This window comes from Nicotiana tomentosiformis, chromosome 3 (assembly GCF_000390325.3).
Source record: "Nicotiana tomentosiformis chromosome 3, ASM39032v3, whole genome shotgun sequence".
Classification (NCBI taxonomy): domain Eukaryota; kingdom Viridiplantae; phylum Streptophyta; class Magnoliopsida; order Solanales; family Solanaceae; genus Nicotiana; species Nicotiana tomentosiformis.
Genome location: NC_090814.1, coordinates 50,669,362 through 50,685,112, shown reverse-complemented (window position 1 = coordinate 50,685,112; position 15,751 = coordinate 50,669,362). Strand labels below are relative to the sequence as shown.

The 15,751-nt window shown below is 36.5% G+C and overlaps 1 protein-coding gene across 1 annotated transcript; it reads left to right on the top strand.

Moving 5' to 3' along the window:
* The first annotated feature begins 4,365 nt into the window (after positions 1 to 4,365).
* LOC104103515 (protein neprosin-like) lies at positions 4,366 to 15,537 on the top strand. Its single transcript, XM_070198401.1, has 9 exons — positions 4,366 to 4,516; positions 4,994 to 5,047; positions 12,383 to 12,471; positions 13,048 to 13,140; positions 13,228 to 13,422; positions 14,384 to 14,539; positions 14,762 to 14,815; positions 14,929 to 15,066; positions 15,160 to 15,537. The coding sequence occupies exons 1-9, from the start codon at positions 4,366 to 4,368 to the stop codon at positions 15,535 to 15,537; spliced, it is 1,308 nt and encodes a 435-aa protein (XP_070054502.1).
* Positions 15,538 to 15,751: the final 214 nt, after the last annotated feature.

Genomic DNA, 15,751 nt, shown 5'->3' with positions numbered 1-15,751 from the left:
TCCTTCTCATCGATCATTATCATAAATATCAACAAATAGAATATTCCGGAATTCACAACTTTAGTATCATTAGTAATGAAGACTTTAAACACAATGGATTTCTTTCCAAGAAATGGAGTAAAATGATTGGCAATCGAAGCACAAGGTAAAATCATAAACGAGTAACACATCATTTATTCTTGAAATACTTTACCCCAAAAAGGGCACTACACAATTTCAACTCATGAATATATAGGAGTTCATAACACGTTGGAAATACTTGCAAAGCATAGCATTAATTGAAACAAAAACATTTGGGCATGACTTGAGTACATAAGCTTTTAGGAAAATCTATTTTCGAAGTCAATTTGGAACAGTTGAATCAAGACTCATTTATTAACCTTTCTCACGTCATTTCGTTTCATTGGCACCATTGGCCACCAGTATAACTTTCATTCTTGGCACGACGACCACACTTTATATCACCAACTCTCTTCTTTCACTTTCGAGCATCTTTATATATTATCAACAACAAGGCATTTTAAATCAAGACTTTAGGTACACAACACATACGAGCAATTTAGATTCTTAAGCAAATCGAGTTTTTCTCACACAATTTGGCATACTAGCTTTCATTTGGAACACGACTCAAAGCCATAACATTTTAATACACAACCCATACTTCGAACATATATATTTCGACATAAGGCTCATTCGCAATAGTCAAGTTTATAAGGAATAACTCGGAATATAGGAATTAGGAACTTGAGCCAACCATACTTGAAACTCACGAGAACATTATGGAATTCAATTCTAAGATAGTAGTTTAGCCAACATACCTCAAATTCGTTCCTTAATGATACTACAACGATCCACTACACTAAGCAACTTTAATCTACAATAACAACATCCAATAGGACCAATATTAGTAACATATTCCATAATTTAGGCCATTTAGGCATTTTATCAAACATCTAGTTGGCATGAATATCTACACCTCTTAACCATAGAATTAATTCATCCAACTACTACCATTTACTAATAATTTATCCTACTATCATTCTTAAACAATTCATAACTTCCAATATCATATACATGACTATCCATCCACACCCAACCAACAAAATTCCATCAAATAATCACCTTTCAATCTCTACAATGGTTATGTATTTAAATTGGGAACTTATGGCTTCCAACCACCATACCATAAGTTCCAATACTTACTTTATACTCATATTCCCATAATTTATCCATACATGTAAGTCTAAGGGTGTAGGATTACCTTTGGGAAGAAATCTTGAAAAACTCTCCTTTGAGATTTTGAAGAAATTTCTTGAAGTTCTAGCTATTTTATGTGTAGATATCATCAATACTAGTGTAGAAATGATGGAATTTCACACCAAGATAATGGGGATTGCTTACCTTGAAGAAGAGGAGAGTTGGTGGTCTTGAGAGACTGGAGAAGAGCTCCAAAATTCATCCAAGTGAAGTGGGGAAAATGAACCCCAAAATTGTAGTTATAGGCCCAGATTTCTGGGTTTCGGATGCTGCCCCGGATGCTATGGCAGCAGTTCACTGCCAGCGCTACTTTCGGATCCGGCCTCGGATGCTTCGCATCCGCAGTTCACTCCTCTGCCAACCTTTCGTAATTTGGTCATAACGTCTTGTAGAAATGTCCAAATGACAAACAGTTTGAAGCGTTAGAAACTAGACTCACACGACTTTCATTTGATAGGTATATCACCACTTAAGTCTTTATATTGAGGTATTTCTATTCGTTTGAAGTAGGGTCTTGTGCTAATTAAGACATCCTTTCCACTTAATGTATCAAACTTATTCCACACAATTTGTTACCATTCACAAAACTCCTTATTATGTTCCAACACACCTTAAACATATATTTTCATTTCAAAGTGATGCGGTCCTATCCCATAGGCATCCTTTAATACTCGAATACGTTATCCTCAAATACCGCTGGCGCACTTTAAAATCTTAAATCATTAGAAAACTTTTAACAGGGCCTTACAAATCAATCACCCAATAGCCCTTTTTACATCTCAACACATCCCGTAGTCACATCATACTCATCATATAGCCATGCAGCCATTCATCGAGTCACAAATTCCACTCATAGGGATGCTACCAGACATATAAGTCCAAAAGCACGTGCTCACACAACCAAAATCCTCGTGTTCAAGTTACAGTCATAACCCGACCTCAAGTCCTCCAGACTGGCCCATCATCATCAGCACACAGAAAATACACATGTTTTTCAATTATAACCGCAAATCCCAAATATTTCACCGAAAATCCCAAAAGCATATGAGTAAGTTTGAAAACTATGATTTCTTCAAAAGACATTCAACAATAAATAAGATGTTTCATTTTCAGATAGCATGAGAAAAATACATCTCTGTGCGTACATGTAAATATACAGGTGAAATCATGAACGTCTCCAAAATTAGGTAGCAGAAAGGAATGCATCTCTATGCATGTATCACAAGTACGCATGTCAAATGCAATGTATCGCAGTGATGAACTCATGTACTCACACTCTCAGAGTACTTAATATCACTGTCTCGTATTCTCTCTCACCATGCTCAATACTCAGTACACTCAGTCACTCAGCACTGTACAATACCTGTTGCGGCGTGCAGCCCGATCCACATATAGCCCTAAGGCTTGTTATGGAGTGCAACCTGATCCACATATATATAGCCATAAGGCTTGTTGCGGTGTGTAACCCGATCCACATATATATAGCCATAAGGCTTGTTGCGGTGTTCAACCCGATCCATATATATATATATATATATATATATATAGCCATAAGGCTTGTTGCGTTGTGCAACTCGATCCACATATATATAACCATAAGGCTTGTTGCGTCGTGCAACCCAATCCCCACACATACACACACACACACACACACACACATATATATATATATATATATATAGCCATAAGTCTTGTTGCGACATGTAACTCGATCCACATATATATAGACATACTCGATTCACACACACACATACACACACACACACACATATATATATATATATATATATATATATATATATATATATATATATATATATCACTCACAGTACGACACTCAGGTTCCAACTCAGCCACTAATATTTTCACTCTCGCGGGCTCACAACACTCATATGAAGTAGCCCTAATCAATGATACGAGATATGACAATATACAACAACAGAGACTGAGATATGATATGAAAGAACAGCCACTGTGGGTCCCAATAGTGCCACCATATAGCCTAAACATGATTTCTAGCATAAATTACAGCTCAAGTGCTCTAACACATAGAGTACAGTAAAAATGTTCAGATAAGATGGTTACACAGTTCCATGGAAGTTACTAAATCACAATTCACACGGTGCACTCCCATGCGCTCATCACCTAGCATGGGCGTACCGACCTCCTAATGGCTCGAAACTAGCCAAAAGCAACTCAAATACATCAAATTATACCAAAGGAAACAAACCCAATCGATAAAGGTCGAATCATTAATCAAAGAGCCCAAAAGTCCAACCCGAGGTGGTCCATTATAAAATTAGCTATTCCGAGTAAGATTGGGTTGAAAGATATATGTTCAACAAGTATCCCAAATACTTTATTTATGTTACGTTATCAATTGAGGATGTGTTAAAAATATGGGTTGTGTATTAAAAATGTTCGACTTCAAGTCAAATTCCAACAAAGGCTATTTCGCCAAATTTTGTGAAGAATTTCTATGTGCCTTAGACTCTTAATTGCTCACATGTACTACACACCTTGATTTGAATTGTTGTTGTTGGTGATGATGATGTTGATGTTTGAAAGTGAAAAGGTGAGCATGAAATACTAAATACGGCCAACGTGCCTGAATGATTTTATAATTATGGCCATTAGTGCGAATGAAATGAAAAGATGTGAAAGAAGTATGAAATGCGATGATTGATATAAAAAGGGTTGATGTCTCAAATAAGACAGCCTAGTCGATCGGGTCTTGATCGGACACCATGCCACACACATGGTGGTGATTGTGCTAGAAATTATAATTGAAATTGTGATTGTGGTTGATGTCTATAATGAAATAGCCTAGCCGATCGGGTCGTGATCGTACTCCGTGTTAAAGGTATAGTGGTATTGATATTGAGAGTGATTGTGGTTGATGTCTCTAATGAGATGGCCTAGCCAATCGGGTAGTGATCGAACTCCGTGCTAAAAGTATAATGGTATTGTTATTGTGAATAATGGTATTGTGAACGAGGGTATATCGGTACTAAGAATCTCCAACTTAAAAATATGGAAATTTATTTGAACACTGTCTTGATCCTAAAGGCCACACTTATTCCATAGGGCCCTCAGGCTTCTCAGGCCATGATTACTACACCAGTTGCCACTCCACCTGCACAGCAAGCCAGAGGTGGAGGTCAGGCAGGTAGAGGTCGCCCTAGAGAGGGAGGCCAGGCCAGATATTATGCCATTCCTACTAGGATAGAGGCAGTTGTATCTGATTCAGTTATCACAGGTATTATTTTGGTCTGTCATAGAGATGCATCAGTCTTATTTGATCTAGGCTCCACTTATTCTTATGTGTCATCTTATTTTGCCCCGTATTTGGGTGTATCACGTGATTCCTTGAGTTCTTCTGTTTATGTATCTACACCCGTGGGTGAATCAATTATTGTGGACTGCGTGTATCAGTCGTGTTTAATTGTTATCAGCAGTTTTGAGACTAGAGCTGATTTATTATTGCTCAGTATGGTGAATTTTGATATTATTTTTGGCATGGACTGGTTGTCGCCCTATCATGCTATTCTAGATTGTTACGCCAAGACGGTGACGTTAGCTATGCCAGGTCTACCGCGGCTAGAGTGGAGAGGTACCTCGGATCATGTTCATAGAAGGTTTGTTTCATTTCTTAAAGCTCAACAAATGGTTGAGAAGGGGTGTGATGCGTATCTGGCCTATGTGAGAGATGTTTGTATTGATACTCCTACTATAGAATTAGTTCCTGTAGTGATGGATTTTCCTGATGTATTTTCAGCAGATCTTCCAGGTATGCCAGCCGACAGGGATATTGACTTTGGCATTGATTTATTACCGGGTACTCAGCCCATTTCTATTCCACCTTATCGTATGGCCCCAGCATAGTTGAAAGAATTAAAAGAACAGTTACAGGAGTTGCTTGATAAGGGTTTCATTCGTCCCAGTGTATCACCTTGGGGTGCTCCTGTCTTATTTGTGAAAAAGAAGGATAGTTCTATGCGGATGTGTATTGATTACCGCCAGCTGAACAAGGCTACATTGAAGAACAGTTATCCATTGCCATGTATTGATGATCTATTTGATCAGTTTCAGGGTGCCAGAGTTTTCTCTAAGATCGACTTATGTTTAGGCTATCATCAGTTGAAGATTCAGGAGCCAGATATCCCGAAAACTGCTTTCAGGACTTGGACCGAAGAATGTGAGGAGAGCTTCCAAAATCTCAAGACAGCTTTGACTATAGCCCCAGTATTGGTATTACCTACAGGTTTAGGGGCTTTTACTGTGTATTGTGATGCATCGCATATTGGTCTCGGCGCAGTGTTGATACAAGACGGTAGGGTGATTTCCTACGCGTCTAGACAGTTAAAGGTGCATGAGAAGAATTATCCTATACACGACCTTGAGTTAGCAGCTATTGTTCATGCCTTGAAGATTTTGCGGCATTATTTGTACGGTGTCCATTGCAAGGTCTACACCGATCATCGAAGTCTACAACGTCTATTTAAACAGATAGATCTTAATTTGCGGCAGCGGAGGCGGTTGGAGTTGCTTAAGGATTATGATATCACCATTCTCTATCATCCTAAGAAGGCCAATGTAGTGGCCGATACCTTGAGCCATAAGGCGGAGAGTTTGGGCAGCTTAGCATATTTACCGGTAGCAGAGAGGCCTTTAGCCTTGGATGTTCAGGCCTTGGCCAACCAGTTTGTCAGATTGGATATTTTTGAGCCGAGTCGAGTTTTGGCTTGTGTGGTTTCTCAGTCTTCTCTTTATGATCGTATTAGGGAGCGTCAGTATGATGACCCCCATTTGCTTGTCCTTAAGGATACAGTTTAGCACGGTGATGCCAAAGAGGTCACTATTGGAGATGACAGTGTACTACGGACGCAGGGCAGGTTATGTGTACACAATGTGGATGGCTTGCATGAGTTGATTCTACAGAAGGCTCACAGTTCGCGATACTCCATTCATCCGGGTGCTGCAAAGATGTATCAGGACTTGAGATAGCACTATTGGTGGAGGCAGATGAATAAAGACACAGTGGAGTATGTAGCTCGGTGTCTAAATTGTCAACAGGTAAAATATGAGCATTAGCGACTGGGTGAATTGCTTCAGAAGTTAGAGATTACAGAATGGAAATGGGAAAGGTTCACTATGGATTTCGTTGTTGTGCTCCCACGGACTCATAGTAAGTTTGATGCAGCTTGGGATGATTGTGGATAGATTGACCAAGTTAGCTCATTTCATTCCTGTGATGATTACCTACTCTTCCGAGCAGTTGGCTCGAATCTATATTCGCGAGATTGTCAGACATCACGGTGTACCAGTATATATCATCTCTGACCGGGGTACGCAGTTTACATCACGGTTTTGGAGGGCAGTACAACATGAGTTGGGTACTCGGGTAGAGTTGAGTACATCATTTCACCCTCAGACGGACGGGCAATCCAAATGAACTATTTAGATACTGGAAGATATGTTTCGTGCGTGTGTGATAGATTTTGGGGGTGCTTGGGATCAATTCTTACAACTTGCGGAGTTTTCTTACAACAACAGTTATCAGTCAAGCATTTAGATGGCTCCGTATGAGGCCTTGTATGGTAGGCGGTGCCGGTCTCCAGTGGGTTGGTTCGAACCGGGCGAGGCTAGACTATTGGGTACAAACTTGGTTCAGGATGCCTTGGAAAAGGTTAAGTTGATTCAGGATCTGCTTCGTACAGCCCAATCTAGACAGAAGAGTTATGCGGATCGGAAGGTTCGTGATGTTGCATTCATGGTTGGTGAGCGGGTATTGCTCCGGGTTTTGCCTATGAAGGGTGTGATGAAGTTCGGGAAGAAGGCCAAGTTGAGCTCTAGGTATATTAGGCCTTTTTGAGATTCTTGAAAGAGTTGGATATGTGGCTTATAGACTTGTACTACCACCTAGTCTCTCTGCAGTTCATCCGGAATTCCATGTTTCCATGCTTCATAAATATCACGGCGATCTGTCTCATGTGTTAGACTTCAGTTCGGTTCAGTTGGACAAGGATCTATATTATGTTGAGGAACTAGTGGTTATTTTAGATAGGCAGGTTCGAAAGCTGAGGTCAAAGAACATTGCTTCCGTGAAGGTTCAGAGGAGGGGTCATCCAGTCGAGGAGGTGACTTGGGAGACCGAGCATGATATGCACAACTATTATCCACACTTATTCACCAGCTCAGGTACTTTTTCTAACTCCGTTCGAGGACGAACGTTTGTTTTAGAGGTGGAGAATGTGATGACCCAAAATGACATCTTTAAATTTAATAATTAATTATGTGTTCTAAGACCTCAAAAAGCACTATTTATCATTCCTCGACTTGTGTGCGTAGTCCGTAAAAGTTTTCGAAAAGTTTTTATGTGAAAAATGGATTAAAATTTGAATTAGAGCTTTAAAACTCAACTGAGTTGACTTTGGTTTACATTTTGAGTAAACTGACTCAGATCAGTGTTTTGACAGTTCTGGTAGGTCTGTATCGTGATTTGGGACTTGGGCATATTACCGGAATTTAATTCCGAATTCCCTAGCCTGAGATATGGAATTTTGATGAAAAATTAAAAGTTTAAGTTCAAATAGTGATCGGATGTCAAATTATGTGCAAACTACGTATGGTGATTTTGGACTTAGGAGCGTGATCGGAATTTTATTTGGAAGTCCGTAGTGAAATTAGGTTTGAAATGGCAAAAATAGGAATTTAAGTTTGGAAGTTTGACCGAGGAGTTGACTTTTTGATATCAACGTCAGAATCCAATTCTAAAACTTTTTATAGCTCAGTTATGTCATTTATGACTTGTGTGCAAAATTTGAGGTCAATCGGACTTGATTTGATATGTTTCGACCTCGAATGTAGAAATTGGAAATTCTTGAGTTTCATTAAGCTTGAATTGGGATGTGATTTGTGATTTTAGCGTTGTTTGACTTGATTTGAGGTTTCAAATAAGTTCATATGATGTTTTAAGACTTGTTGGTGTATTGAGTTGAGGTCCCGAGGGTCTCGGGTGAGTTTCGGATGGTTAACGGATCAAATGTGGGACTTAGTTGCTACAAAAGCTTCTGCAATTTTTTGCTGGAAATGTTGTCAAAATCGGGCTGCCTGTCAAAATCGGGCCTGTCAAAATCGGGTTGCCTGTCAAAATCGGTCTCCCTGTCACAATCGGATTCCCTGTCAAAATCGGACTCCCCTGTCAAAATCGGACTCCCTGACAAATTGGGCTCCCTAGCAAATCGGGCTCCCTGGCAAATCGGGCTCCCTAACAGATGTGTAAGTTATAAAAATAGGGGACTTCGTCCTATTTGCCATTTTTGACGAATTGGAGCTTGATGAGAGGCGAATTTGATATATTTTCAAGGAAAAATATTGGGGTAAGTGATTCTAATTCGGATTTGGTCAATATACACGGATATATCATTGTTTTCACCATTTAATTAGTGTTTTGAGATAGAAATTTAGAAAAATTTAGAAATCTCATAGAAATAAATTTTTGGGATTTCGGTGTCGATCCGGTGTCGGATTTGGGTGAAACTAGTATGGTTGGACTCGTACTTGGATGGATTGTCGGATTTTTTGAGTTTCGCCAGATTCTGAGACGTGGGCCCCACGGGCAATTTTTGAGCTAATTTCGAATTTTATTGGAAATATAGTATTTTCTTATGAAATTGATTTCTATAATTTTTGTTGACTGTATCGAATTAATTATGACTAGATACGAGTCGATCGGAGTCGAAAAATTGAGTAAAAAGCATAATACTCTGTTAAATTGGAGCAAGTCGAGGTAAGTGACTTGTCTAACCTTGTGTGGGGGAAATTTTCCCTAGAATTGATATTGATGTGATTATTGAAATGTGTTGAAAGTCATGTATACAAGGTGACGAGTGTGTACACGGGCTAAATGTGAAAGATTATATTTTTAAATTGTGTAGATCATTGTTGCGCATTTATTAAATTATTTTATCTTGTTATATTCTTCATTATTGATCTCAGATATATACCTTAAATTTGTTTGACCGTTTCCTGCTAATTGTTACACCTGTTTAGTTGAAACTTGGTTTCTTTTATTCTGTGCATTATTTGAAGGGTGATTTTCTTTAGATTAAACATTATTAATATGAAGTATTTGACATTTTAAATTTGATATTGAAGCAACGTATTAAAGATTTTTAAATATTATTTTCCTAAATTATTTATTCTTGAATATTTTGTATGATTTTTGTACTCATTGTGATGGAGCCGTGAGCTCTTTATTGTGGAAAAATATTATTGATGATTTATTTTGGCATGAGCCGTGAGCTCTTTATTGTGAAAAAATATTATTGTTGAATTATTTTGGCAAGATAAATTATTTGAGCGCTTGAGGTGCAAATTATGATATATTGTGATATGGATATGTATGCGGTAGTATAAGGTCTGGGTATTGAAATACATGCGGTGAGATAAGGGTGGCTTGATACGCGTGGCTAGTAGGAGAAACTACTAGAAGTCATGCGGTGTGATAAGGATGGATAAAACGCGGGATGCTATTTCGGAAAAAAAATATTTTCTTTAAAATAAATTGTGAAGGCTCCCTCGGTGAGATAAGAAAATGAGATATTGTGAATTTATTTCTGATTTGGGACTACGAGGCGGTACCTCGGGAGTGCCCTTGTTAATATTGATTTATGGTCGTAGTTGCCTTGATTAGTTGTTGTAATTTTCTTAAAGTTGAAAGAAAATTCTGTTTTGTTTTCACGAGATATTATTTCACATTATTTTGAGTAATTAAATGGTGACATACTACTTGATTCATTTCCAATATCATTTTATTTTACTATATTATTAAACATTTTACCATGCCATTATTATATTCCAGTAGGGCCTCACCTGACCTCGTCACTACTCTACCGAGGTTAGGCTTGGCACTTACTGGGTACCGTTGTGGTATACTCATACTACGCTTCTGTACATCTTTTTGTGCAGATCTAGGTACATCTTACCATCCTAGACGTCAGTGAGTTACCTGCGCACGGAGACTTCGAGGTATATCTGTCAGCGTCCGCAGACTCCAGAGTCCCCTTCTATCATTTTTATGTTGCTTCCTTGTTTTTCTTTAGACCTTGATATATAGAGACATTGAGAATAAATTCTTAGAAGCTTGTGTCTTATTTCTACCGGATTTTGGGAGTTGAAATTGTATGAATTGTAGTTTATTTATTTTAGAAATTTATTATTATTCCGCATTGATAGGCTTACTTACTCTTAGAGACTAGGTGTCATCACGACATCCTACGGAGGGAATTCGGGGTCGTGACAGTTCGGGCTCGACCATGTTGGGGATATGGCTTTAATTCTGCAGCTGCGCTATCGCCGCCTGTTGAGCCTGCAACATTTCGAAGATTAGCAAATTGACGTTGATGGTCACCTGCGAGTTACCCATGAACACTATTTTCGGGATCAGTTGGCAAATTTACGTTGATGGTTACCTGCGAGTTAGCATCGACCAGATCGGCAACTGGGACACTGTTGGGATCAGCATGAGGCACCTTGTTACTGGGCAACAAATTATTATTTTCTCTGTGATGGCCAAACTCAGCGTCAGCGTCATAGGGTGTGTTATGGAGATTCGTATCAAATCACTACTATTATCCTTAGCCCCACGATGGGCGCCAAACTGTTTACCCCAATATTGGGTAACACTTAAATTTGTACAAGATTTTAAGGATATGTTGTTTAATCCAACATGAACAATTAAGAATATCAAATAAATGAATTAGAAATAAAATAAACATCAAACCAGTTGCAATATTATGGCCAAGCCTGAATTTAGACTGACTAATGACCTTGTCCTCGGTTGGACCCTCGATTCAAGCCCAGTCGTGAATGAAGAACAAAACAAATGAGCAAAATTTTAACAATAGCTAAAAGGCAAAAAATAAACTGGTATTGCTTTGATTCGCGTGTAACAACATGTCAAATAAAAGGAAAAATCTCCTTTTTATATAGTAGAAGAGTTTTAGTCCTAATAGAAGTCTAAAAAAGGTAAAATTCTTTCTTTTGTGGTAATTGTTGATCTGCAATCGACATCAAGCGAGATTCGCATCGTGATATCCGGTTGAAGGCGAGTATCACAACCCTCTATCCTCCATGCACAACCGTTCATCTTGTCTCCCGAGGTCTATACCTTATACTTGGCCCGAAGTGCGTTGCTTTACCACATCCGATGACGCTTACATCGTTTGCTCCCTCTGGGCCTCGATATGAAGGGTCTCAGACCTCGATTACTACCTCGAGGACCCATGTTCTCCCTTCGTTTCCTCGTCGGAAAATCGGGGTAGACTTTTACCCCTGAGTTTACCCGTACACATGTGTACTACGGCTTGATTGGATTTTTGAGTAATATTAGTTATGTTCTAAATGTTGGAGTATTATGTTTTTTCAGTAATATAAATAGAAAGATATATCAGATTATATTTTTTTCATACTATACCATCTTTACTAACATATAATCTACGTGCTTTTTGTTAATTTGAACTAATCTATGAGTAGATTATCTTTTTGGATTGTACTCAGAAGTAAGCAAATATGCATTAATTTGAATTAATCTATGGACATATTATTTTTTTGGATTGTACTCAGAAGTAAGCAAATATGCATTAATTTGAATTAATCTATGGACATATTATCTTTTTGGATTGTACTAAGAAGTCAGAAGTAAGCAAATATGCATTAACATAAAATCTTCTGTAGATTCTGGTAATCGTACTCAAGAAAGTTACATTACTTTAAAAGACTTCTACGAACTCCGTTATATATCATTTTACTCACACTACCAAGGTAATTACAAGTGCTCCAAACTTCATCTCTCATATATACATCTAGTGAATCAAGTAAGTTTACCATTTGTTGCTTTTATGTTTGTATTAATATGCAGTTAGCTCGTTTAGTATATTTTTTCTTGCGTTAATTAATTTATTTTTTTGAATATTAGCTTGTTGTACATACGTATATATGTTGACATTAATACCTGTAAAAATAAAATCTTGAATTCAGGCGATGGTGATGAATCAAAAAGTTAAGCGACAAACTTTGTTGGTTCTATATTTTCTTCTTCTGAGTTATAATGGGGTTCAAGGAGAAACAAAGAGGTATTCGGAACTAGAGGACTTGGAATTGGAAAAGCAACTTAAACTTCTGAACAAGCTAGCCGTCAAAACAATAAAGGTATACATTTTGGTTGAAAACCATTGTAGTTCTAATTAGTCTCTCGAGTGATAACTGTATTTGTGTTCTAGGATAGACAATTGGTATTCAGAATCCATGGTTTGGATTCGTCCAAATTTGTATCACATAGGGCTCATTAATGGACGAAGTACTCCATAACAAATCTTTTTTATTTTTAATGCTTGAACCTAAATTAATCTTTGGCTCTTTTTGGTGGTGAGCAAATCATCCATCTTTGACCACGAAGATTTAAAAACATCAAACTAAACTTTCTTAGATAGACTCTTTTTTTTTTCCCTTTTGAAAATATATGTTGTATTAAAAATAAATAACCTTCTGTATCACAGTACTTTTTATGCGTTTATATTAATTTCGTAATTTTAATAAAGCCAAAACAATTAGTTTGATAAAAGTCTTCTTTGGTTGTTGAAACTCAAATTAAATATGGATAAAATGATAAATTATGAGATTGGTTATTATTCTAGTTTTTATGTATTCAAAAGTTACAAATCGGATAGCAAGATACACAATCAGTATATTAGAGATTATTTATTTTATGATTTTTTTGGCACGCAGACTACATATGGGGATTTATACGACTGTGTGAATTTTTACAAGCAACCTGCATTTGATCATCCAATGCTGCAGAATCATAATTTTCATCATGAGGCATGTCTCTAATCTCCATTTACCGTGGACTTTTTTTATAAAAATATAAAATTGTGACATACAATCTTCTTAATTTTGGATGGACAGATGAAACCTACTTTACATAGGTTAAAGCAGAATTCAGGTACCTCTACAACTAGTGGGTTATCAACAATATGGCTAAACGGTGAAGGTTGTCCCGTTGGAACAGTTCCTATTAAAAGGAATGACAAAGATGATCTTATTAGACAAAGACATATTCCACCACCAGAAGATATAACATTTGATGTCCAATTGGCTGTTGTAAGATAATTTTATGCTAATTAATAGCTTTAGCTTGAATAATTCACGTTCAAACAATATAATCTTTATAGATATAACAGTATAAAAATTCATCAAACTAAGTAAGACTTACAAAAAAGTCATGCATTAAGAGATTAAATATGTTTACTTCTCAAGTATCGCGACTAATCTCATATATATCTATATATTTACCTGCTTGTTCACAGGCTAACAATAGTGAGCCAAAAAGAAAATACAAATCTTCGCAAGGATACAAGGTATACATGTGGAATTTCTTTTGTTTCTTTTTTGAGCTAAGCTTACTTGATACTCTCAAGAAGTGCATATTTTATCATATACTTATACTAATGACAATATTTCAAAATCTTAAAAAATAATTTAGGAATAAGTAGTTAATAATAAGGGTAATATATGAAAAATAATTTATTTTTCTCTTGATTTTCTAAATGAAAAAATACAATTAAAAATATATTTTTAATATAGTGAACAAATATAAAAGAGAAAATATATAAATATATATATCTTTTTTGGATTTAATATTTATGAAAATAGTTAAACATAGCAATGGAGTCAATTCGGTTTGTGACTCTTTACAAACTTGTGTTTAGTTTTATTACCCTACATCTTTTTTTTTACACACGGGAGATTTACTTTTACACGTAAGAGATATGTATTTTATACATAAAAGATCTAAAAGGTCATTTTCTCAATTTTAAAATTATAAAGGGGAATGGTGTACAAATAGCACCTTAGTAGTGTGAGTGGCTTTTCTTTGTCCGCTTGCCTTCACTTGTCTTAGAGTAGGCACAAATTAAGTCTTACTCAAGCTTTCTTTTAATTTTTCACTTTTTCCTTGGCCCCTCATTGTTTGTTGTAAAATAAATATTAAGATTTCAAGCAAATATGAACATGCTAAATTTGGATGCACTTAATTTTACCGTGAATTAATTATTATATTTAGGTTGCAATAGCTCGAACTCAAAATAATCCAAATAATAAGTTTGGGGGAGCAACAATGGCAGCTAGTTTATGGAATCCTCACGTTGAAGGGCAGCAACATAGTGCATGTCGATTGAAAATTCAAAAAGGGTCGGATATTGTACAAGTTGGATGGAGAGTAAGTTCAATACTTATACTATAAAATTAATTATTTTCTTTTCGATTTGACATTATTATTTCTTTTTAAGTTATTTATTCTTTTGAGTAGGTTAGGGTTAGGAGAATAAAGGAAAAGACGATGTGATAAGTTTTGAATATATACTATACTTTAGATGCAAGTTTAAATTGTTATCAGTAGGCTTCCACTCAATTATCATGATAACTTTATTTCGTGCTCTAGGTGGATCCAACACTTTACGGGGATACTAAAACTAGGCTCTTTATACATTTTCAGGTAAGTTAAATATCTAAATATACTCCTATGATTTTATTATCAAGTACATAAAATTTGGTTTATCTATGCACCTTAATTTTCATAACTTATGTAAGAGAAATTTTTATAAATAGGCTGGTAATATACATTGCTTCAATATACTATGCCCTGGCTTTGTATTGGTGAACACTAAGATACCTATTGATAAGGTATATGATAATATTTCACAAATTGGAGAAGATTCATGGGAGGACACCATGTCCATCGATCGGGTACACTTTATCTTTCTTTTATTAAGTTTCCATAAAATCTTTTAGTGTATACACAAAAATACTAACCTAGACACTTGTTATTAAAAATAAAAGGATTTAGTCAACGGGAATTGGTGGCTCTTGCTTGAAGAGAACTATACCCAAATTGGATTTTGGCCTCAAAGGATCTTCACTGATTTAAAAAGTTTTGCTACAAATGTTGAGTGGGGAGGAGTAGTATATAGTTCATCAAGTGTACCTGGACCCCCAATGGGCTCCGGACTTTTTCCCATTGGAAACACAGGTCATGAAGCTTATTGTAGAAAGATTACAGTTCTAAATGATAAAGGTGAGACCATAGATGAAGATAAAACTACCGCATATGCAGACAATCCTAATTTATACAAGGTTGTTGATATACCTCATTGGCAAGCTGCAGAGCGTCAACATTTTGTACTCTATGGGGGACCTGGTGAGAATAGACAAGTCTAGGTCTTCTAGTCTTGTATATTTATGAAGTATGCTTTAGCTAGTTGTACTATAAATCAAAGCCCGTGAAATGCACATGTCCGATATTTGATTAAACAATTTAGTTCATGTAGACAACAACCTTCAAATTTATTGGATGGATAAGCAGTAAGGTGTGATCATTTACATCCAATACTTGTTTATATTTTACCGCTTTTTTTATTTTGCAAAAGTTAAT